The sequence below is a fragment of the Phyllobates terribilis genome, unplaced genomic scaffold, assembly GCF_046119375.1.
Source record: "Phyllobates terribilis strain yellow unplaced genomic scaffold, ASM4611937v1 Scaffold_2__4_contigs__length_985480577, whole genome shotgun sequence".
Lineage (NCBI taxonomy): Eukaryota > Metazoa > Chordata > Amphibia > Anura > Dendrobatidae > Phyllobates > Phyllobates terribilis.
Genome location: NW_027362762.1, coordinates 12402222 through 12429505, shown reverse-complemented (window position 1 = coordinate 12429505; position 27284 = coordinate 12402222). Strand labels below are relative to the sequence as shown.

The following is a 27284-nucleotide window of genomic DNA, read 5'->3' as shown; positions in this document are numbered from 1 at the left end:
ATGATCAGGTGTGGCGCGGTCACGTGACGTCTCCAGGTATAGAGGACACCGGTAATGATCAGGTGTGGCGCGGTCACTTGACATCCCCAGGTATGGAGGACACTGGTAATGATCAGGTGTGGCGCGGTCACTTGACATCCCCAGGTATAGAGGACACTGGTAATGATCAGGTGTGGCGCTGTCACGTGACGTCCCCAGGTATGGAGGACACTGGTAATGATCAGGTGTGGCGCGGTCACGTGACGTCTCCAGGTATAGAGGACACCGGTAATGATCAGGTGTGGCGCGGTCACGTGACGTCTCCAGGTATAGAGGACACCGGTAATGATCAGGTGTGGCGCGGTCACGTGACGTCTCCAGGTATAGAGGACACCGGTAATGATCAGGTGTGGCGCGGTCACGTGACGTCTCCAGGTATAGAGGACACCGGTAATGATCAGGTGTGGCGCTGTCACGTGACGTCACCAGGTATGAAGGACACTGGTAATGATGATCAGACATGTTGTGGTGCGGGCGCTCATTAGCTGTCGTTACGGCTGTTTAGGTCCTCACATCCGGGCTCAGGTGTGATCTCCTCCCCGGGGGGAACGCTCTCAGCTCCGTTACTAAGGTGCAGCGTCACCTGTGCCTGCGGCAGCGACTGAGGTGCAGAAGCCACACATCACAGGGACAGTAATGGTGGCCGGACCCTCTAGCCGCCATGAATACCCTGACCCAGATGATGTCCCATCGGGCCGAGAGGATGAAGGAAGAAGTGAAGATGGAGAAAGAGGAGATCAAAGCCTGGAGCAAACCCATGGAGAGCACGGAAAACCCCAGGTACGAGGAGCAGGAGATAAACGTGAGGATGGGACCTGAGAGAAGTCTCCTACTGAATACAGATAGAGGTTGGTGACAATGTATCAGCGACCCAGAATGGATCAAGAAGGCAATCCTATGTGAGCTCCATCCAGGCTGATGGCTCTTACTGATACATTGTAACAAACCTCATTTCTCCCAATTACAAAAGGAAAAAAAAAAAGAATGAAGCATTTTACAGCACTGCACGGTAACCTTTATTTAACACTAAGCCCAATTTTTTCTATGAGCCCACACAAATGTATGCTTCTTGTGAAGCCCAAGATGCTCCCACACAGTATGTTACTGATCTCATGGCCCCCGTAGTTTCCCCCACACACAGTATGATGTCCCCCCAGTACATTCCCCCCCACACACAGTATGATGCCCCCACAGTACATTCCCCACACACAGTATGATGCCCCCACAGTACATTCCCCCACACACAGTATGATGCCCCCACAGTACATTCCCCCCACACACAGTATGATGTCCCCACAGTACATTCCCCCCACACACAGTATGATGTCCCCACAGTACATTCCCCCCACACACAGTATGATGTCCTCACAGTACATTCCTCCACACACAGTATGATGTCCCCACAGTACATTCCCCCACACACAGTATGATGTCCTCACAGTACATTCCCCCCACACACAGTATGATGTCCTCACAGTACATTCCTCCACACACAGTATGATGTCCCCACAGTACATTCCTCCACACACAGTATGATGTCCCCACAGTACATTCCCCACACACAGTATGATGCCCCCACAGTACATTCCCCCCACACACAGTATGATGTCCCCCACAGTTCATTCCCCCCACACACAGTATGATGTCCCCACAGTACATTCCCCCACACACAGTATGATGTCCCCACAGTACATTCCCCCCACACACAGTATGATGTCCCCACAGTACATTCCCCCCACACACAGTATGATGTTCCCACAGTACATTCCCCACACACAGTATGATGCCCCACAGTACATTCACCCACACACAGTATGATGTCCCCACAGTACATTCCCCCACACACAGTATGATGTCCTCACAGTAAATTCCCCCACACACAGTATGATGTCCTCACAGTACATTCCCCACACACAGTATGATGTCCTCACAGTACATTCCCCCCACACACAGTATGATGTCCTCACAGTACATTCCTCCACACACAGTATGATGTCCTCACAGTACATTCCCCCCACACACAGTATGATGTCCTCACAGTACATTCCCCCACACACAGTATGATGTCCCCACAGTACATTCTCCCCTACACACAGTATGATGTCCCCACAGTACATTTCCCACACACAGTATGATGTCCCCACAGTACATTCCCCCACACACAGTATGATGTCCCCACAGTACATTCCCCCACACACAGTATGATGTCTCCACAGTACATTCCCCCACACACAGTATGATATCCTCACAGTACATTCCACACACACAGTATGATGTCCCCACAGTACATTCCCCCACACACAGTATGATGTCCTCACAGTACATTCCCCCACACACAGTATGATGTCTCCACAGTACATTCCCCCACACACAGTATGATATCCTCACAGTACATTCCCCACACACAGTATGATGTCCTCACAGTACATTCCTCCACACACAGTATGATGTCCCCACAGTACATTCCCCCACACACAGTATGATGTCACCACAGTACATTCCCTCCACACACAGTATGATGTCCCCACAGTACATCCCCCTCCACACACAGTATGATGTCCCCACAGTACATTCCCCCACACACACAGTATGATGTCCCCACACACAGTATGATGTCCCCACAGTACATCCCCCTCCACACACAGTATGATGTCCCCACAGTACATTCCCCACACACAGTATGATGTCCCCACAGTACATTACCCCACACACAGTATGATGTCCCCACAGTACATTCCCCCACACACAGTATGTCTCCACAGTACATTCCCCCACACACAGTATGATATCCTCACAGTACATTCCACACACACAGTATGATGTCCCCACAGTACATTCCCCCACACACAGTATGATGTCCCCACAGTACATTCCCCCACACACAGTATGATGTCCCCACAGTACATTCCCCCACACACAGTATGATGTCTCCACAGTACATTCCCCACACACAGTATGATGTCCTCACAGTACATTCCCCCACACACAGTATGATGTCCCCACAGTACATTCCTCCACACAAAGTATGATGTCCTCACAGTAAATTCCCCCACACACAGTATGATGTCCTCACAGTACATTCCCCACACACAGTATGATGTCCTCACAGTACATTCCCCCCACACACAGTATGATGTCCTCACAGTACATTCCTCCACACACAGTATGATGTCCTCACAGTACATTCCCCCCACACACAGTATGATGTCTCCACAGTACATTCCTCCACACACAGTATGATGTCCTCACAGTACATTCCCCCACACACAGTATGATGTCCCCACAGTACATTCCCCCCACACACAGTATGATGTCCTCACAGTACATTCCTCCACACACAGTATGATGTCCTCACAGTACATTCCCCCACACACAGTATGTCCCCACAGTACATTCCCCCACACACAGTATGATGTCCTCACAGTACATTCCCCCACACACAGTATGATGTCCTCACAGTACATTCCCCCACACACAGTATGATGCCCCACAGTACATTCCCCCCACACAGTATGATGTCCCCACAGTGCATTCCCCCACACACAGTATGATGTCCCCACAGTACATTCCCCCCACACACAGTATGATGTCCCCACAGTACATTCCTCCACACACAGTATGATGTCCCCACAGTACATTCCCCCACACACAGTATGATGTCCCCACAGTACATTCCCCCACACACAGTATGATGTCCTCACAGTACATTCCCCCCACACACAGTATGATGTCCCCACAGTACATTCCCCCACACACAGTATGATGTCCCAACAGTACATTCCCCCCACACACAGTATGATGTCCCCACAGTACATTCCCCCACACACAGTATGATGTCCCCACAGTACATTCCCCCACACACAGTATGATGTCTCCACAGTACATTCCTCCACACACAGTATGATGTCCCCACAGTACATTCCCCCACACACAGTATGATGTCCCCACAGTACATTCCCCCACACACAGTATGATGTCCCCACAGTACATTCCCCCACACACAGTATGATGTCCCCACAGTACATTCCCCCACACACAGTATGATGTCTCCACAGTACATTCCTCCACACACAGTATGATGTCCTCACAGTACATTCCTCCACACACAGTATGATATCTCCACAGTACATTCCCCCACACACACAGTATGATGTCCCCACAGTACATTCCCCCACACACAGTATGATGTCTCCACAGTACATTCCCCCCACACACAGTATGATGTCCCCACAGTACATTCCCCCACACACAGTATGATGTCCTCACAGTACATTCCCCCCACACACAGTATGATGTCTCCACAGTACATTCCCCCACACACAGTATGATATCCTCACAGTACATTCCCCACACACAGTATGATGTCCTCACAGTACATTCCTCCACACACAGTATGATGTCCCCACAGTACATTCCCCCACACACAGTATGATGTCACCACAGTACATTCCCTCCACACACAGTATGATGTCCCCACAGTACATCCCCCTCCACACACAGTATGATGTCCCCACAGTACATTCCCCCACACACACAGTATGATGTCCCCACACACAGTATGATGTCCCCACAGTACATTCCCCACACACAGTATGATGTCCCCACAGTACATTACCCCACACACAGTATGATGTCCCCACAGTACATTCCCCCACACACAGTATGTCTCCACAGTACATTCCCCCACACACAGTATGATATCCTCACAGTACATTCCACACACACAGTATGATGTCCCCACAGTACATTCCCCCACACACAGTATGATGTCCCCACAGTACATTCCCCCACACACAGTATGATGTCCCCACAGTACATTCCCCCACACACAGTATGATGTCTCCACAGTACATTCCCCACACACAGTATGATGTCCTCACAGTACATTCCCCCACACACAGTATGATGTCCCCACAGTACATTCCTCCACACACAGTATGATGTCCTCACAGTAAATTCCCCCACACACAGTATGATGTCCTCACAGTACATTCCCCACACACAGTATGATGTCCTCACAGTACATTCCCCCCACACACAGTATGATGTCCTCACAGTACATTCCTCCACACACAGTATGATGTCCTCACAGTACATTCCCCCCACACACAGTATGATGTCTCCACAGTACATTCCTCCACACACAGTATGATGTCCTCACAGTACATTCCCCCACACACAGTATGATGTCCCCACAGTACATTCCCCCCACACACAGTATGATGTCCTCACAGTACATTCCTCCACACACAGTATGATGTCCTCACAGTACATTCCCCCACACACAGTATGTCCCCACAGTACATTCCCCCACACACAGTATGATGTCCTCACAGTACATTCCCCCACACACAGTATGATGTCCTCACAGTACATTCCCCCACACACAGTATGATGCCCCACAGTACATTCCCCCCACACAGTATGATGTCCCCACAGTGCATTCCCCCACACACAGTATGATGTCCCCACAGTACATTCCCCCCACACACAGTATGATGTCCCCACAGTACATTCCTCCACACACAGTATGATGTCCCCACAGTACATTCCCCCACACACAGTATGATGTCCCCACAGTACATTCCCCCACACACAGTATGATGTCCTCACAGTACATTCCCCCCACACACAGTATGATGTCCCCACAGTACATTCCCCCACACACAGTATGATGTCCCAACAGTACATTCCCCCCACACACAGTATGATGTCCCCACAGTACATTCCCCCACACACAGTATGATGTCCCCACAGTACATTCCCCCACACACAGTATGATGTCTCCACAGTACATTCCTCCACACACAGTATGATGTCCCCACAGTACATTCCCCCACACACAGTATGATGTCCCCACAGTACATTCCCCCACACACAGTATGATGTCCCCACAGTACATTCCCCCACACACAGTATGATGTCCCCACAGTACATTCCCCCACACACAGTATGATGTCTCCACAGTACATTCCTCCACACACAGTATGATGTCCTCACAGTACATTCCTCCACACACAGTATGATGTCCTCACAGTACATTCCTCCACACACAGTATGATATCTCCACAGTACATTCCCCCACACACACAGTATGATGTCCCCACAGTACATTCCCCCACACACAGTATGATGTCTCCACAGTACATTCCCCCCACACACAGTATGATGTCCTCACAGTACATTCCCCCCACACACAGTATGATGTCCCCACAGTACATTCCCCCACACACAGTATGATGTCCCCACAGTACATTCCCCCCACACACAGTATGATGTCCCCACAGTACATTCCCCCACACACAGTATGATGTCCCCACAGTACATTCCCCCACACACAGTATGATGTCCCCACAGTACATTCCCCCACACACAGTATGATGTCTCCACAGTACATTCCCTCCACACACAGTATGATGTCCCCACAGTACATTCCCCCACACACAGTATGATGTCTCCACAGTACATTCCCCCCACACACAGTATGATGTCCCCACAGTACATTCCCCCACACACAGTATGATGTCTCCACAGTACATTCCTCCACACACAGTATGATGTCCCCACAGTACATTCCCTCCACACACAGTATGATGTCCCCACAGTACATTCCTCCACACACAGTATGATGTCCCCACAGTACATTCCTCCACACACAGTATGATGTCCCCACAGTACATTCCTCCACACACAGTATGATGTCCCCACAGTACATTCCCCCACACACAGTATGATGTCACCACAGTACATTCCCTCCACACACAGTATGATGTCCCCACAGTACATCCCCCTCCACACACAGTATGATGTCCCCACAGTACATTCCCCCACACACACAGTATGATGTCCCCACACACAGTATGATGTCCCCATAGTACATCCCCCTCCACACACAGTATGATGTCCCCACAGTACATTTCCCACACACAGTATGATGTCCCCACAGTACATTCCCCCACACACAGTATGATGTCCCCACAGTACATTCCCCCACACACAGTATGATGTCTCCACAGTACATTCCCCCACACACAGTATGATATCCTCACAGTACATTCCACACACACAGTATGATGTCCCCACAGTACATTCCCCCACACACAGTATGATGTCCTCACAGTACATTCCCCCACACACAGTATGATGTCTCCACAGTACATTCCCCCACACACAGTATGATATCCTCACAGTACATTCCCCACACACAGTATGATGTCCTCACAGTACATTCCTCCACACACAGTATGATGTCCCCACAGTACATTCCCCCACACACAGTATGATGTCACCACAGTACATTCCCTCCACACACAGTATGATGTCCCCACAGTACATCCCCCTCCACACACAGTATGATGTCCCCACAGTACATTCCCCCACACACACAGTATGATGTCCCCACACACAGTATGATGTCCCCACAGTACATCCCCCTCCACACACAGTATGATGTCCCCACAGTACATTCCCCACACACAGTATGATGTCCCCACAGTACATTCCCCCACACACAGTATGATGTCCCCACAGTACATTCCCCCACACACAGTATGTCTCCACAGTACATTCCCCCACACACAGTATGATATCCTCACAGTACATTCCACACACACAGTATGATGTCCCCACAGTACATTCCCCCACACACAGTATGATGTCCCCACAGTACATTCCCCCACACACAGTATGATGTCCCCACAGTACATTCCCCCACACACAGTATGATGTCTCCACAGTACATTCCCCACACACAGTATGATGTCCTCACAGTACATTCCCCCACACACAGTATGATGTCCCCACAGTACATTCCTCCACACACAGTATGATGTCCCCACAGTACATTCCCCCCACACACAGTATGATGTCCCCACAGTACATTCCCCCCACACACAGTATGATGTCCTCACAGTACATTCCTCCACACACAGTATGATGTCCTCACAGTACATTCCTCCACACACAGTATGATGTCCTCACAGTACATTCCCCCACACACAGTATGATGTCCCCACAGTACATTCCTCCACACACAGTATGATGTCCCCACAGTACATCCCCCTCCACACACAGTATGATGTCCCCACAGTACATTCCTCCACACACAGTATGATGTCCTCACAGTACATTCCTCCACACACAGTATGATGTCCCCACAGTACATCCCCCTCCACACACAGTATGATGTCCCCACAGTACATTCCCCCACACACAGTATGATGTCCTCACAGTACATTCCCCCACACACAGTATGATGTCCCCACAGTACATTCCTCCACACACAGTATGATGTCCCCACAGTACATCCCCCTCCACACACAGTATGATGTCCCCACAGTACATTCCCCCACACACAGTATGATGTCCTCACAGTACATTCCTCCACACACAGTATGATGTCCCCACGGTACATTCCCCCCACACACCGTATGATGTCCCCACAGTACATCCCCCTCCACACACAGTATGATGTCCCCACAGTACATTCCTCCACACACAGTATGATGTCCCCACAGTACATTCCCCCCACACACAGTATGATGTCCCCACAGTACATTCCTCCACACACAGTATGATGTCCTCACAGTACATTCCCCCACACACAGTATGATGTCCCCACAGTACATTCCCCCACACACAGTATGATGTCCTCACAGTACATTCCCCCACACACAGTATGATATCCTCAGAGTACATTCCACACACACAGTATGATGTCCTCACAGTACATTCCCCTCACACACAGTATGATATCCCCACTGTACATTCCCCCACACACAGTATGATGTCTCCACAGTACATTCCCCCACACACAGTATGATATCCTCAGAGTACATTCCACACACACAGTATGATGTCCCCACACACAGTATGATGTCCCCACAGTACATCCCCCTCCACACACAGTATGATGTCTCCACAGTACATTCCCCCACACACAGTATGATGTCCCCACAGTACATTCCCTCCACACACAGTATGATGTCCCCACAGTACATTCCCCCACACACAGTATGATGTCCTCACAGTACATTCCTCCACACACAGTATGATGTCTCCACAGTACATTCCCCCCACACACAGTATGATGTCTCCACAGTACATTCCCTCCACACACAGTATGATGTCCCCACAGTACATCCCCCTCCACACACAGTATGATGTCCCCACAGTACATTCCCCCACACACAGTATGATGTCCCCACAGTACATTCCCTCCACACACAGTATGATGTCCCCACAGTACATTCCCCCACACACAGTATGATGTCCCCACAGTACATTCCTCCACACACAGTATGATGTCTCCACAGTACATTCCCCCACACACAGTATGATGTCCCTACAGTACATTCCCCCACACACAGTATGATGTCCCCACAGTACATTCCCCCACACACAGTATGATGTCCCCACAGTACATTCCCCCACACACAGTATGATGTCCCCACAGTACATTCCCCCACACACAGTATGATGTCCCCACAGTACATTCCCCCACACACAGTATGATGTCTCCACAGTACATTCCCCCACACACAGTATGATGTCTCCACAGTACATTCCACCACACACAGTATGATGTCCTCACAGTACATTCCCCACACACAGTATGATGTCCTCACAGTACATTCCCCCACACACAGTATGATGTCCTCACAGTACATTCCTCCACACACAGTATGATGTCTCCACAGTACATTCCCCCCACACACAGTATGATGTCTCCACAGTACATTCCCTCCACACACAGTATGATGTCCCCACAGTACATCCCCCTCCACACACAGTATGATGTCCCCACAGTACATTCCCCCACACACAGTATGATGTCCTCACAGTACATTCCTCCACACACAGTATGATGTCCCCACAGTACATTCCCTCCACACACAGTATGATGTCCCCACAGTACATCCCCCTCCACACACAGTATGATGTCCCCACAGTACATTCCCCCACACACAGTATGATGTCCCCACAGTACATTCCCCCACACACAGTATGATGTCCCCACAGTACATTCCTCCACACACAGTATGATGTCTCCACAGTACATTCCCCCACACACAGTATGATGTCCCTACAGTACATTCCCCCACACACAGTATGATGTCCCCACAGTACATTCCTCCACACACAGTATGATGTCCTCACAGTACATTCCCCCACACACAGTATGATGTCCCCACAGTACATTCCCCCACACACAGTATGATGTCCTCACAGTACATTCCCCCACACACAGTATGATATCCTCAGAGTACATTCCACACACACAGTATGATGTCCTCACAGTACATTCCCCTCACACACAGTATGATATCCCCACTGTACATTCCCCCACACACAGTATGATGTCTCCACAGTACATTCCCCCACACACAGTATGATATCCTCAGAGTACATTCCACACACACAGTATGATGTCCCCACACACAGTATGATGTCCCCACAGTACATCCCCCTCCACACACAGTATGATGTCTCCACAGTACATTCCCCCACACACAGTATGATGTCCCCACAGTACATTCCCTCCACACACAGTATGATGTCCCCACAGTACATTCCCCCACACACAGTATGATGTCCTCACAGTACATTCCTCCACACACAGTATGATGTCTCCACAGTACATTCCCCCCACACACAGTATGATGTCTCCACAGTACATTCCCTCCACACACAGTATGATGTCCCCACAGTACATCCCCCTCCACACACAGTATGATGTCCCCACAGTACATTCCCCCACACACAGTATGATGTCCCCACAGTACATTCCCTCCACACACAGTATGATGTCCCCACAGTACATTCCCCCACACACAGTATGATGTCCCCACAGTACATTCCTCCACACACAGTATGATGTCTCCACAGTACATTCCCCCACACACAGTATGATGTCCCTACAGTACATTCCCCCACACACAGTATGATGTCCCCACAGTACATTCCCCCACACACAGTATGATGTCCCCACAGTACATTCCCCCACACACAGTATGATGTCCCCACAGTACATTCCCCCACACACAGTATGATGTCTCCACAGTACATTCCCCCACACACAGTATGATGTCTCCACAGTACATTCCACCACACACAGTATGATGTCCCCACAGTACATTCCCCCACACACAGTCTGATGTCCTCACAGTACATTCCCCCACACACAGTATGATGTCCTCACAGTACATTCCCCACACACAGTATGATGTCCTCACAGTACATTCCCCACACACAGTATGATGTCCTCACAGTACATTCCCCACACACAGTATGATGTCCTCACAGTACATTCCCCCACACACAGTATGATGTCCTCACAGTACATTCCCCCACACACAGTATGATGTCCTCACAGTACATTCCCCCACACACAGTATGATGTCCTCACAGTACATTCCCCACACACAGTATGATGTCCTCACAGTACATTCCTCCACACACAGTATGATGTCCCCACAGTACATTCCCCCACACACAGTATGATGTCCTCACAGTACATTCCCCCACACACAGTATGATGTCCTCACAGTACATTCCCCACACACAGTATGATGTCCTCACAGTACATTCCCCCACACACAGTATGATGTCCTCACAGTACATTCCCCACACACAGTATGATGTCCTCACAGTACATTCCTCCACACACAGTATGATGTCCCCACAGTACATTCCCCCACACACAGTATGATGTCCTCACAGTACATTCCCCCACACACAGTATGATGTCTCCACAGTACATTCCTCCACACACAGTATGATGTCCCCACAGTACATTCCCTCCACACACAGTATGATGTCCTCACAGTACATTCCCCCGCACACACAGTATGATGTCTCCACAGTACATTCCTCCACACACAGTATGATGTCCTCACAGTACATTCCTCCACACACAGTATGATGTCCTCACAGTACATTCCCCCCCACACAGTATGATGTCTCCACAGTACATTCCCCCACACACAGTATGATGTCTCCACAGTACATTCCTCCACACACAGTATGATGTCCTCACAGTACATTCCCCCCCACACAGTATGATGTCTCCACAGTACATTCCCCCACACACAGTATGATGTCTCCACAGTACATTCCTCCACACACAGTATGATGTCCCCACAGTACATTCCCCCGCACACACAGTATGATGTCCCCACAGTACATTCCCCCACACACAGTATGATGTCCCCACAGTACATTCCCCCACACACAGTATGATGTCCCCACAGTACATTCCTCCACACACAGTATGATGTCCTCACAGTACATTCCCCACACACAGTATGATGTCCTCACAGTACATTCCTCCACACACAGTATGATGTCCTCACAGTACATTCCCCACACACAGTATGATGTCCTCACAGTACATTCCCCCACACACAGTATGATGTCTCCACAGTACATTCCTCCACACACAGTATGATGTCCTCACAGTACATTCCTCCACACACAGTATGATGTCCCCACAGTACATTCCCCCACACACAGTATGATGTCCCCACAGTACATTCCCCCACACACAGTATGATGTCTCCACAGTACATTCCTCCACACACAGTATGATGTCCCCACAGTACATTCCCCCGCACACACAGTATGATGTCCCCACAGTACATTCCCCCACACACAGTATGATGTCCCCACAGTACATTCCCCCACACACAGTATGATGTCCCCACAGTACATTCCCCCACACACAGTATGATGTCTCCACAGTACATTCCCCCACACACAGTATGATGTCCCCACAGTACATTCCCTCCACACACAGTATGATGTCCCCACAGTACATTCCCCCCACACACAGTATGATGTCCTCACAGTATATTCCCCCACACACAGTATGATATCCCCACAGTACATTCCCCCCACACACAGTATGATGTCCTCACAGTACATTCCCCCCACACACAGTATGATGTCCTCACAGTATATTCCCCCACACACAGTATGATATCCCCACAGTACATTCCCCCACACACAGTATGATGTCCTCACAGTATATTCCCCCACACACAGTATGATATCCCCACAGTACATTCCCCCCACACACAGTATGATGTCCTCACAGTACATTCCCCCACACACAGTATGATGTCCCCACAGTACATTCCCCCACACACAGTATGATGTCCTCACAGTACATTCCCCCACACACAGTATGATGTCCTCACAGTACATTCCTCCACACACAGTATGATGTCCTCACAGTACATTCCCCACACACACAGTATGATGTCCTCACAGTACATTCCCTCCACACACAGTATGATGTCCTCACAGTATATTCCCCCACACACAGTATGATATCCCCACAGTACATTCCCCCCACACACAGTATGATGTCCTCACAGTACATTCCCCCACACACAGTATGATGTCCTCACAGTACATTCCTCCACACACAGTATGATGTCCTCACAGTATATTCCCCCACACACAGTATGATATCCCCACAGTACATTCCTCCACACACAGTATGATATCCCCACAGTACATTCCCCCCACACACAGTATGATGTCCTCACAGTACATTCCCCCACACACAGTATGATGTCCTCACAGTACATTCCTCCACACACAGTATGATGTCCTCACAGTACATTCCCCCACACACAGTATGATGTCCTCACAGTACATTCCTCCACACACAGTATGATGTCCTCACAGTACATTCCCCCCACACACAGTATGATGTCCTCACAGTACATTCCCCCACACACAGTATGATGTCCTCACAGTACATTCCTCCACACACAGTATGATGTCCTCACAGTACATTCCTCCACACACAGTATGATGTCCTCACAGTACATTCCCTCCACACACAGTATGATGTCCTCACAGTACATTCCCCCACACAGTATGATGTCCTCACAGTACATTCCTCCACACACAGTATGATGTCCTCACAGTACATTTCTCCTGTGTCCCTCTCTTCTTCCCAATTGCTAGTCAGGTGATGTAGAGCGCCTCTCTATATAGACTGAATGGTGGAGGACGGAGCTGATGGTTCCTGCTCCACTGCTGGATTAAGCCCTGAGCCTTGAGGACATTCCTCAGCCGGGAGAAGTGTGAGGTCAGACGAGAACAATGGTTCCCATTCACTGACAGTCAGCATGGTCCATAGCGATTTACAGGAGGGGTCTGGTTATCTTTGCAGCACCCAGAAGCGGGCCTGGATCCTGGACCCGGCAGGAAGCTGGTACTACGCCTGGCTCAATATCATGGTCATCCCCATCACCTACAACTGGGTGGTCATCATCTGCAGGTAGAGCCAGGCCCACCATAAGGAAGAAGATGAAAATTGTCTCATGCTCTCTGCAACAAACTATAGTGACACAGGGCCTGAAATCATAGGAGTGATCTGAGGGAGGAGCCAGAGAGACAGGGTGAGGGAGGAGCCAGAGAGACAGGATGAGGGAGGAGCCAGAGAGACAGGATGAGGGAGGAGCCAGAGAGACAGGATGAGGGAGGAGCCAGAGAGACAGGATGAGGGAGGAGCCAGAGAGACAGGATGAGGGAGGAGCCAGAGAGACAGGATGAGGAAGGAGCCAGAGAGACAGGATGAGGGAGGAGCCAGAGAGACAGGATGAGGAAGGAGCCAGAGAGACAGGATGAGGAAGGAGCCAGAGAGACAGGATGAGGGAGGAGCCAGAGAGACAGGATGAGGGAGGAGCCAGAGAGACAGGATAAGGGAGGAGCCAGAGAGACAGGATGAGGGAGGAGCCAGAGAGACAGGATGAGGAATGAGCCAGAGAGACAGGATGAGGGAGGAGCCAGAGAGACAGGATGAGGGAGGAGCCAGAGAGACAGGATAAGGGAGGAGCCAGAGAGACAGGATGAGGGAGGAGCCAGAGAGACAGGATGAGGGAGGAGCCAGAGAGACAGGATGGGGGAGGAGCCAGAGAGATAGGATGAGGGAGGAGCCAGAGAGACAAGATGAGGGAGGAGCTAGAAAGACAGGATGAGGAATGAGCCAGAGAGACAGGATGAGGAAGGAGCCAGAGAGACAGGATGAGGGAGGAGCCAGAGAGACAGGATGAGGGTGGAGCCAGAGAGACAAGATGAGGGAGGAGCCAGAAAGATAGAATGAGGGAGGAGCCAGAAAGACAGAATGAGGGTGGAGCCAGAAAGAAGGTATGAGGGACAAACCTGAGAGACAGGATGAGGGAGGAGCCAGAGAGACAGGATGAGGGAGGAGCTAGAGAGACAGGATGAGGGAGGAGCCAGAGAGACAGGATGAGGGAGGAGCTAGAGAGACAGGATGAGGGAGGAGCCAGAGAGACAGGATGAGGGAGGAGCCAGAGAGACAGGATGAGGGAGGAGCCAGAGAGACAGGATGAGGGAGGAGCCAGAGAGACAGGATGAGGGAGGAGCCAGAGAGACAGGATGAGGGAGGAGCCAGAAAGACAGAATTAGGGTGGAGCCTGATAGACAGGATGAGGGAGGAGCCTGATAGGGTGAGGGAGGAGCCAGAGAGACAGGATGAAGGATGAGCCAGATACACAGGATGAGGGAGAAGCCAGAGAGACAGGCTAAAGGAAGAGCGAGCAAGGCAGGATGAGGGAGGAGCCAGAGAGAAAGGATGAGGGAGGAGCCAGAGAGACAAGATGAGGGAGGAGCTAGAAAGACAGGATGAGGAATGAGCCAGAGAGACAGGATGAGGAAGGAGCCAGAGAGACAGGATGAGGGAGGAGCTAGAGAGACAGGATGAGGGAGGAGCCAGAGAGACAGGATGAGGGAGGAGCCAGAGAGACAGGATGAGGGAGGAGCCAGAGAGACAGGATGAGGGAGGAGCCAGAGAGACAGGATGGGGAGGAGCCAGTGAGATAGGATGAGGGAGGAGCCAGAGAGACAGGATGAGGGAGGAGCCAGAGAGACAGGATGAGGGAGGAGCCAGAGAGACAGGATGAGGGAGGAGCCAGAGAGACAGGATGAGGAAGGAGCCAGAGAGACAGGATGAGGAATGAGCGAGAGAGACAGGATGAGGGAGGAGCCAGAGACACAGGATGAGGAATGAGCCAGAGAGACAGGATGAGGGAGGAGCCAGAGAGACAGGATGAGGAAGGAGCCAGAGAGACAGGATGAGGGAGGAGCCAGAGAGACAGGATGAGGGAGGAGCCAGAGAGACAGGATGAGGGAGGAGCCAGAGAGACAGGATGAGGGAGGAGCCAGAGAGACAGGATGAGGAATAAGCCAGAGACAGGATGAGGGAGGAGCCAGAGAGACAGGATGAGGGAGGAGCCAGAGAGACAGGATGAGGGAGGAGCCAGAGAGACAGGATGAGGAATGAGCCAGAGAGACAGGATGAGGAAGGAGCCAGAGAGACAGGATGAGGGAGGAGCCAGAGAGACAGGATGAGGAAGGAGCCAGAGAGACAGGATGAGGAATGAGCGAGAGAGACAGGATGAGGGAGGAGCCAGAGACACAGGATGAGGGAGGAGCCAGAGAGACAGGATGAGGGAGGAGCCAGAGAGACAGGATGAGGAATGAGCCAGAGAGACAGGATGAGGGAGGAGCCAGAGAGACAGGATGAGGAAGGAGCCAGAGAGACAGGATGAGGGAGGAGCCAGAGAGACAGGATGAGGGAGGAGCCAGAGAGACAGGATGAGGGAGGAGCCAGAGAGACAGGATGAGGGAGGAGCCAGAGAGACAGGATGAGGAATAAGCCAGAGACAGGATGAGGGAGGAGCCAGAGAGACAGGATGAGGGAGGAGCCAGAGAGACAGGATGAGGGAGGAGCCAGAGAGACAGGATGAGGAATGAGCCAGAGAGACAGGATGAGGAAGGAGCCAGAGAGACAGGATGAGGGAGGAGCCAGAGAGACAGGATGAGGAAGGAGCCAGAGAGACAGGATGAGGGAGGAGCCAGAGAGACAGGATGAGGGAGGAGCCAGAGAGACAGGATGAGGAATGAGCCAGAGACAGGATGAGGGAGGAGCCAGAGAGACAGGATGAGGGAGGAGCTAGAGAGACAGGATGAGGGAGGAGCCAGAGAGACAGGATGAGGGAGGAGCCAGAGAGACAGGATGAGGGAGGAGCCAGAGAGACAGGATGAGGGAGTAGCCAGAGAGACAGGATGTGGGAGGAGCCAGAGAGACAGGATGGGGGAGGAGCCAGAGAGATAGGATGAGGGAGGAGCCAGAGAGACAGGATGAGGGAGGAGCCAGAGAGACAGGATGGGGGAGGAGCCAGAGAGATAGGATGAGGGAGGAGCCAGAGAGACAGGATGAGGGAGGAGCCAGAGAGACAGGATGAGGGAGGAGCCAGAGAGGCTGGATGAGGGAGGAGCCAGAGAGACAGGATGAGGGAGGAGCTAGAGAGACAGGATGAGGGAGGAGCCAGAGAGACAGGATGAGGAAGGAGCCAGAGAGACAGGATGAGGGAGGAGCCAGAGAGACAGGATGAGGGAGGAGCCAGAGAGACAGGATGGGGGAGGAGCCAGAGACATAGGATGAGGGAGGAGCCTGAGAGACAGGATGAGGGAGGAGCTAGAGAGACAGGATGAGGGAGGAGCCAGAGAGGCTGGATGAGGGAGGAGCCAGAGAGACAGGATGACGGAGGAGCCAGAGAGACAGGATGAGGGAGGAGCCAGAGAGACAGGATGAGGGAGGAGCCAGAGAGGCTGGATGAGGGAGGAGCCAGAGAGACAGGATGAGGGAGGAGCCAGAAAGATAGAATGAGGGAGGAGCCAGAAAGACAGAATGAGGGTGGAGCCAGAAAGAAGGTATGAGGGACAAACCTGAGAGACAGGATGAGGGAGGAGCCAGAGAGACAAGATGAGGGAGGAGCTAGAGAGACAGGATGAGGTAGGAGCCAGAGAGACATGATGAGGGAGGAGCCAGAGAGACAGGATGAGGGAGGAGCTAGAAAGAAAGGATGAAAGAGGAGCCAGAGAGACAGGATGAGGAAGGAGCCAGAGAGACAGAATTAGGGAAGGGCCAGAGACACAGGATGAGGGTGGAGCTTGAGAGACAGGATGAGGGAGGAGCCTGAGAGACAGGATGAGGGAGGAGCCAGAGAGACAAGATGAGGGAGGAGCCAGAAAGATAGAATGAGGGAGGAGCCAGAAAGACAGAATGAGGGTGGAGCCAGAAAGAAGGTATGAGGGACAAACCTGAGAGACAGGATGAGTGAGGAGCCAGAGAGACAGGATGAGGGAGGAGCTAGAGAGACAGGATGAGGGAGGAGCCAGAGAGACATGATGACGGAGGAGCCAGAGAGACAGGATGAGGGAGGAGCCAGAGAGACAGGATGAGGGAGGAGCCAGAGAGACAGGATGAGGGAGGAATCAGAGAAACAGGATGAGGGAGGAGCCAGAAAGACAGAATTAGGGTGGAGCCTGATAGACAGGATGAGGGAGGAGCCTGATAGGGTGAGGGAGGAGCCAGAGAGACAGGATGAAGGATGAGCCAGATACACAGGATGAGGGAGAAGCCAGAGAGACAGGATAAAGGAAGAGCGAGCGAGGCAGGATGAGGGAGGAGCCAGAGAGACAGGATGAGGGAGGAGCCAGAGAGACAAGATGAGGGAGGAGCTAGAAAGACAGGATGAGAGAGGAGCTAGAGAGACAGAATTAGGGAAGGGCCAGAGACACAGGATGAGGGAGGAGCTTGAGAGACAGGATGAGGGAGGAGCTTGAGAGACAGGATGAGGGAGGAGCTTGAGAGACAGGATGAGGGAGGAGCCAGAGACACAGGATGAGGGAGGAGCCAGAGACACAGAATGAGGGAGGAGCCAGAGAGACAGGATGATGGAGGAGCCAAAGAGACAGGATAAAGGAGGAGCCAGAGAGACAGGATGAGGGAGGAGCCAGAGAGACAGGATGAGGGAGGAGCTAGAGAGACAGGATGAGATAGGAGCCAGAGAGACAGGATGAGGAATAAGCCAGAGACAGGATGAGGGAGGAGCCAGAGAGACAGGATGAGGGAGGAGCCAGAGAGATAGGATGAGGGAGGACACAGAAAGACAGAATGAGGGTGGAGCCAGAAAGAAAGTATGAGGGAGGAGCCTGAGAGAAAGGATGAGGGAGGAATCAGAGAAACAGGATGAGGGAGGAGCCAAAAAGACAGAATTAGGGTGGAGCCTGATAGGGTGAGGGAGGAGCCAGAGAGACAGGATGAAGGATGAGCCAGATACACAGGATGAGGGAGAAGCCAGAGAGACAGGATAAAGGAAGAGCGAGCAAGGCAGGATGAGGGAGGAGCCAGAAAGACAGGATGAGGGAGGAGCCAGAGAGACAGGATGAGGGAGGAGCCAGAGAGACAAGATGAGGGAGGAGCTAGAAAGACAGGATGAGAGAGGAGCCAGAGAGACAGAATTAGGGAAGGGCCAGAGACACAGGATGAGGGAGGAGCTTGAGAGACAGGATGAGGGAGGAGCCAGAGACACAGGAAGAGGGAGGAGCCAGAGACACAGGATGAGGGAGGAGCCAAAGAGACAGGATGAGGGAGGAGCCAGAGAGACAGGATGAGTGAGGAGCCAAAGAGACAGGATAAAGGAGGAGCCAGAGAGACAGGATGAGGGAGGAGCCAGAGAAACAGGATGAGCGAGGAGCCAGAGAGACAGGATGAGGAAGGAGCCAGAGAGACAGGATGAGGGAGGAGCCAAAGAGACAGGATGAAGGTGGGGCCAGAGAGACAGGATGAGGGAGGAGCCAGAGACACCATTCACCATGCAATGTGCTCTCTTGTAAAGTGCCCCTGTGTAATCAACCCTTCTGTAATGTGCCCTATGTAATCTGCACCTGTAGTGTTCCCATGCAAAGTGTAATGAGCACACGATGTAGTATTACTCTAGATGATGTGCCCCCTGTGTAGTTTGCCCCCCCCGTGCAGTGTGCCCCTCGTGTAGCTTGTCCCCGTGCGTTGTGCCCCCGGTGCATTGTGCCCCCCATGTAGTTTGCCCCCCGTGCAGTGTCCCCCCTGTGTAGATTGCCCCCCGTGCAGTTTGCCTCCTGTGCAGTTTGCACCAAGTGCAGTGTGCCCCCTTGCAGTGTGCCCCCATGAAGTTTTCCCCCGTGCAGTGTGCCCCTCATGTAGTTTGCCCCGTGCAATGTGCCCCCCGTGTAGCTTGTCCCCGTGTAGTTTGCCCGCGTGCAGTGTACCCCCGTGTAGTTTGCCCCCTGTGCAGTGTACCCCCGTGTAGTTTGCCCCTGTCCAGTGTACCCCTGTGAAGTTTGCCCCCTGTGAAGTTTGCCCCCTGTGAAGTTTGCCGCCCGTGCAGTGTGCCCCCCGTGTAATTTGCCCCCCGAGTAGTTTGCCCCCCGTGTAGCGTGCCCCCTGGTCAGTGTTCACAGGTTGTGCAGAGCTCTGTATTCGGCAGAATGGACCGATATCTCCCCCCATGTCCCCAGGTCCTGCTTCACGGAGCTCCAGCACCGCTACCTCCTGATGTGGCTGAGCCTGGATTATCTCTGCGACATCCTGTACATCATGGACATAATCGCCAACTTCCATACAGGTGCGTCACATGGTACGGCCGGAGAAGGACAGCGAAGACGTGTGACCCTGAGAAAGCATCCCGGGCACATTGTCATACTCCAGTGTACTAGCAACAGTTTGTATGCAGCTCTGGAGGTGACTGGAGGATAAGAGACTATGTAACAGCAGAATAGGGACCGCAGCTCTGGAGGTGACTGGAGGATAAAGCATGATGTAACAGCAGAATAGTGACTGCAGCTCTGGAGGTGACTGGAGGATAAAGCATGATGTAACAGCAGAATAGTGACTGCAGCTCTGGAGGTGACTGGAGGATAAAGCATGATGTAACAGCAGAATAGTGACTGCAGCTCTGGAGGTGACTGGAGGATAAGACACGATGTAACAGCAGAATAGTGACTACAGCTCTGGAGGTGACTGGAGGATAAGACCTGATGTAACAGCAGAATAGAGACTGCAGCTCTGGAGGTGACTGGAGGATAAGACCTGATGTAACAGCAGAATAGTGACTGCAGCTCTGGAGGTGACTGGAGGATAAAGCATGATGTAACAGCAGAATAGTGACTGCAGCTCTGGAGGTGACTGGAGGATAAGACACGATGTAACAGCAGAATAGTGACTACAGCTCTGGAGGTGACTGGAGGATAAGACCTGATGTAACAGCAGAATAGTGACTGCAGCTCTGGAGGTGACTGGAGGATAAAGCATGATGTAACAGCAGAATAGTGACTGCAGCTCTGGAGGTGACTGGAGGATAAGACACGATGTAACAGCAGAATAGTGACTACAGCTCTGGAGGTGACTGGAGGATAATACACAATGTAACAGCAATATAGTGACTGCCGCTCTGGAGGTGACTGGAGGATAAGACACGATGTAACAGCAGAATAGTGACTACAGCTCTGGAGGTGACTGGAGGATAATACACAATGTAACAGCAATATAGTGACTGCCGCTCTGGAGGTGACTGGAGGATAAAGCATGATGTAACAGCAGAATAGTGACTGCAGCTCTGGAGGTGACTGGAGGATAAGACACAATGTAACAGCAGAATAGTGACCGCAGCTCTGGAGGTGACTGGAGGATAAGGCATGATGTAACAGCAGAATAGTGACTGCAGCTCTGGAGGTGACTGGAGGATAAGACATGATGTAACAGCAGAATAGTGACTGCAGCTCTGGAGGTGACTGGAGGATAAGACACGGTGTAACAGCAGAATAGTGACTGCAGCTCTGGAGGTGACTGGAGGATAACACATGATGTATCAGCAGAATAGTGACTGTAGCTCTGGAGGTGAATGGAGGATAAGTCACAATGTAACAGCAGTGTAGTGACTGCAGCTCTGGAGGTGACTGGAGGATAAAGCATGATGTAACAGCAGAATAGTGACTGCAGCTCTGGAGGTGACTGGAGAATAAGACATGATGTAACAGCAGAATAGTGACTGCAGCTCTGGAGGTGACTGGAGGATAAGACACGGTGTAACAGCAGAATAGTGACTGCAGCTCTGGAGGTGACTGGAGGATAACACATGATGTATCAGCAGAATAGTGACTGCAGCTCTGGAGGTGACTGGAGGATAAGACACGATGTAACAGCAGAATAGTGACTACAGCTCTGAAGGTGACTGGAGGATAATACACGATGTAACAGCAGAATAGTGACTGCAGCTCTGGAGGTGACTAGAGGATAAGACATGATGTATTAGCAGAATAGTGACTGCAGCTCTGGAGGTGACTGGAGGATAAGACACGATGTAACAGAAGAATAGTGACTGCAGCTCTGGAGGTGACTGGAGGATAAAGCATGATGTATTAGCAGAATAGTGACTGCAGCTCTGGAGGTGACTGGAGGATAAGACACGATGTAACAGAAGAATAGTGACTGCAGCTCTGGAGGTGACTGGAGGATAAAGCATGATGTAACAGCAGAATAGTGACTGCAGCTCTGGAGGTGACTGGAGGATAAGACATGATGTAACAGCAGAATACTGACTGCAGCTCTGGAGGTGACTGGAGGATAAGACATGATGTAACAGCAGAATAGTGACTGGAGCTCTGGAGGTGACTGGAGGAAAAGACACTATGTAACAGCAGAATAGTGACTGCAGCTCTGGAGGTGACTGGAGGAAAAGACCTGATGTAACAGCAGAATAGTGACTGTAGCTCTGGAGGTGACTGGAGGATAAGACACAATGTAACAGCAGAATAGTGACCGCAGCTCTGGAGGTGACTGGAGGATAAGACACGATGTAACAGCAGAATAGTGAGTGCAGCTCTGGAGGTGACTGGAGGATGAGACATGATGTAACAGCAGAATAGTGACTGCAGCTCTGGAGGTGACTGGAGGATAAGACACGATGTAACAGCAGAATAGTGACTGCAGCTCTGGAGGTGACTGGAGGATAAGACATGATGTAACAGCAGAATAGTGACTGGAGCTCTGGAGGTGACTGGAGGATAAGACACTATGTAACAGCAGAATAGTGAGTGCAGCTCTGGAGGTGACTGGAGGATAAGACGTGATGTAACAGCAGAGAAGTGACTGCAGCTCTAGAGGTGACTGGAGGATAAGACACGATGTAACAGCAGAATAGTGACTGGAGCTCTGGAGGTGACTGGAGGATAAGACATGATGTAACAGCAGAATAGTGAGTGCAGCTCTGGAGGTGACTGGAGGATAAGACACGATGTAACAGCAGAATAGTGAGTGCAGCTCTGGAGGTGACTGGAGGATAAGACGTGATGTAACAGCAGAGAAGTGACTGCAGCTCTAGAGGTGACTGGAGGATAAGACACGATGTAACAGCAGAATAGTGACTGCAGCTCTGGAGGTGACTGGAGGAATAGACCTGATATAAGGCGATCAGTACAGGAGGGCACAGGCGGTACATTGGTTGTGTGTGATATCTTACACCCGGTGATACGTCTCGGTTTTCTCCATAGGTTTTTTGCAGGAGGGGATCTTGGTCACTGATAGACGCCTGATCGCGGGTCAGTACCTCCGTTCTTCTAAATTCCGTTGGGACCTTCTCTCCGTCCTTCCCACTGACTTCCTGTATTTTCGGCTTGGCATTCACACTCCCGCCGTCCGAGTCAATAGATTTCTCCGCTTCCACCGTCTCTTTGAGTCGTTCGATCGCACGGAGACGAGGATCCCCTACCCCAACGTCTTCCGAATCTCCAAGCTAATGGCCTACATCTTCGTGGTCATTCACTGGAACAGCTGCGTGTACTTCGCCCTCTCTAGTTACGTAGGGTTCGGTAAGGATGTATGGGTGTACCCCAACATCTCGGACCCTGAGTTTGGACGTCTGGGGCGTCAGTATGTGTATAGCTTCTACTTCTCTACCCTCATCCTAACCACGGTGGGGGACATCCCGTCCCCAATGCAGGAGGAGGAGTATATTTTCATGGTGGTGGACTTTCTCATTGCTGTCCTCGGATTTGCCACCATCATGGGAAGCATCAGCTCTGTGGTCTCCAACGTGAACAGTGCGGACAAGTCCTTCTACCCCAACTACGACCAGGTCAAGCTGTACATGAAGATGTACAAGGTGAACAGGAGCCTGAAGAAGAAGGTTATAGCCTGGCACCAGCACCTGCAGATCAATAAGAAGCTGACCAACGAGGACCAGATATTGCAGAATTTGCCTGAGAAGCTGCGGGTGGAAGTGGCCGTCAGTGTCCACATGTCCACACTCAGCAAAGTGCAGATCTTCCAGCACTGCGAGAAGAGTCTCCTGGAGGAGCTGGTGCTGAAGCTGAAGCCCCAAGTCTACAGCCCCGGGGAGTATGTGTGCAAGAAGGGGGACATCGGCCGAGAAATGTACATCATCAAGGAGGGGAAGCTGGCCGTGGTGGCCGATGATGGTGTCACGCAGTTTGCAGTCCTTGGGGAAGGCATGTACTTCGGAGAGATCAGCATCCTCAATATAAAAGGTGAGCTACTGTGAGGGATGAATGTGAGGTGCAGAGCCCCTCCGATCCACATAGCTGCTAACAGTCCCGAAATACCAGGTCTCTCATAATTCTCATATACAGTCTCTGCAAATTAAGGTGCCACCCCAGACTGAAACAGAGCCAGGCTTGTGAAACGCCCACCCAAAATGTGCCGGCCTAGCCTGGTCGCTGGTTTTTTTCGGGATGGGTTGTGACTATGGAGCAGGACGTAGATGGTTTGTACCAAGATATAAAGTTATCCCTGATCCATAATCTGCTTGATCCCTGGGAATTCAATGATTGGATCCTCAGCAATCCCAAGAATGGCGCTCGACCGAATGGAGCAGAGATTGAGGACTCTAAGGGACCACCACATACAGCTGAGGACCCAGCAGTCGGACCCCAACAATTAAGATGCTATAATGTCACATCTTGGTACAAACTCTGAAAGCATCCCTATTCTACCAGCCATGTTGGATTTTATGCCCCCACTATGTGCCACCCCTGGTAAAATCCCAGGTTTTTGCCATGTAAAAAAGTCAAGAAGAATCATTTCAGAACTTTCCCCCCTTTAGTGTCGCCATAATCTGCACAAATCCAGGGAGAAACAGCTGAAATCATTGTGAGGGGAAGTGAAAATAAAGGACTACAATACTGCGGTTGCATAAGTGTGAGCGCCCAATATAGCGAGGAGATGACATCAGCTCACCGATGAGGGTAGTCGTTCCTGGATGGGAGCTGTGCAAGGGGTCCGGATCCCAGGTGCAGTAAGGTATAAGGAGAAAAAAATCCAGCTCCCACCAAAGGTTTGAAGTCTTTAAGTACTTGTTCACACACGACCTCACATGAAGATGCCGCTCATCTAAGAGCCAATAGCACAGCATAATATTTATACAGGATAATTAACCTAATATTCATTATAAGCCAAAACATATAAAAGGAAAAAAACAAACAAATATGCACAAAACGTGAAACCACCCTATAAAGGTTATCCTAATAATAATACAAAAGATCTGTCCTGGAGTACAAACCTGATGGTGCTCGGGGCTCCATGCACAGGATCCAATACGCTTCCCACCTCTGCAGGCGTGCCGACCAGTCACCCCCTCTCACAGGCGCATGTTTCAGTATAATTTATAAGCCCCCATATTACATAGTAGTCAGTACTCGGCCGCCTTCATTTACAGCGAACCTGATTAACCCCAGAGAAAGTGTCGCTGCTCTAGGAGGATTCTCCTGACATTTTCTGGTCTGTAAACAGCTGACAACACAGCAAAGGATCTCATTGTGGAAAGTTGTCAGTCAGGAGGAGGTACAAAAACTTTTCCCAGGCATTACATCTAACATAAACACTTGGATCATTTGAAAAGATCATCAAGAACGGGCTGAATCTAACACCACAATGACGTTACCAAGAACCGGACCTCCCTCAAAAATTGAGGAAAAGTCAAGAAGAATATTGCTGCAGAAGGCTGCCAAGAGTCCAAGGGAAATATTAAAGGAACAGCAGAGATTTCTGGCCAGTCCTGGTTGTGTCCAGCATGTGACCACAATCTCCTGTATTCGGCCTGTGGGGTCAGGGGGGGGGGGGGGACACAACATGGAGCCTTATATTACAGAGAACCTCCAGACCCAGCGATGTGTTACCTAAACCTCCTTCACGTCAGCCAGAAGCAGAAACGTGTTCTGTATGATGAGACAGAGGGGGAACTTTGTCGCCATAATTCCAGAAAGCACAAATCCGACACCCGGAATCACCAGAAGATCACCATCCCCATAGTGAGGCATGGTGGAGGCAGTATTGTGCTTGGGGGCTGTTTTTTGTCAGCTATACCTGGGGCTTTAGACAAGGGGGAGGGAATTATGAACAAAACAAATAGGCAATTTTACATCAGAACCCTCAGGCCCTTGCTAAAAAGTTAAAGATGAGGAGGAATTTCATCTTTCTGCAGTCAACGCCCCTAAGCGACCTCCAAGTCAGCACAAGAATGGTTTCTACAGAAGAAGATGGAAGTTCTGTAACAGCCGAGCGCAGACCTGAACCCAAGGGACAATCTGTGGTGACATGAAGAGGGCGCTGTACACGGGAGGTGCCATCCAATCTAACAGGTGTGGAGCTGCTGCAAAGAGGAGCTGGTAAAGATCTCCAATTCTAGATGTGCCGCGCTGAAAAAGGGGGGAAAAGTTCTGAAATGTTTGCTCTTTGTTGGATTTTTTTATATGCCAAAACCCTGGTATTTTATCAGGGGCGTGTAGACTTTTTCTATCCAATGTTTGTGGCTGTTGGGACATAATGTTCTGAAGCCTGAATGTGACCTCCTGTGATCCCCTCAGAGATCATATCCATATTTCTGCAGTGGTATGACGGTACACGTTCTTTGCCGTGTAGGGCAGTATATGGGACTTTTATTCTTGTACGTCTCTAGGATGAGTTTTATCTTGCAGGTAACACGTCTGGGAACCGCAGGACGGCAAACATCAGAAGCATCGGCTACTCCGATCTGTTTTGCCTTTCCAAGGAAGACCTGACGGATGTCCTCACTGAGTACCCTGATGCCAAGGCCATGCTGGAGGAGAAGGGCCGAGAGATTCTGCTCAAGATGAATAAACTGGATGAAAACTTGGCCGCGGAGCTGGTGGCCAAACAACAAGAGCTGGAGCTGAAGCTGAAGAGGCTGGAGGGCAACCTGGAATCTCTGCAGACCAAGCTGGCCCGACTCCTGGCCGAGCTCGAGTCCAGCGCCGTCAAAATGTGCCAGAGGATTAAACGCCTGGAGTGGGAGATAAGTCTGTGGGAGGAAGAGGAGTCTGTGCCGGGGCTCGAAGCCGGACAGTGA

General features: G+C 51.0%; 1 protein-coding gene across 1 annotated transcript; it reads left to right on the top strand.

Moving 5' to 3' along the window:
• The first annotated feature begins 700 nt into the window (after window positions 1–700).
• Window positions 701–27284, top strand: CNGA4 (cyclic nucleotide gated channel subunit alpha 4). The gene is made up of 5 exons (XM_073669446.1): window positions 701–819; window positions 14228–14335; window positions 20422–20528; window positions 23452–24447; window positions 26893–27284. The coding sequence occupies exons 1-5, from the start codon at window positions 701–703 to the stop codon at window positions 27282–27284; spliced, it is 1722 nt and encodes a 573-aa protein (XP_073525547.1).

What these genes read in the sequence shown, in the direction of transcription:
- CNGA4 (XM_073669446.1), top strand. Translation starts at nt 701, where the DNA reads ATGAATACCCTGACCCAGATGATGTCCCATCGGGCCGAGAGGATGAAG. An exon ending in AATCGCCAACTTCCATACAG is followed by an intron (nt 20,529 to 23,451) that starts GTGCGTCACATG and finishes TTTTCTCCATAG; the next exon opens with GTTTTTTGCAGGAGGGGATC. An exon ending in CAGCATCCTCAATATAAAAG is followed by an intron (nt 24,448 to 26,892) that starts GTGAGCTACTGT and finishes TTTATCTTGCAG; the next exon opens with GTAACACGTCTGGGAACCGC.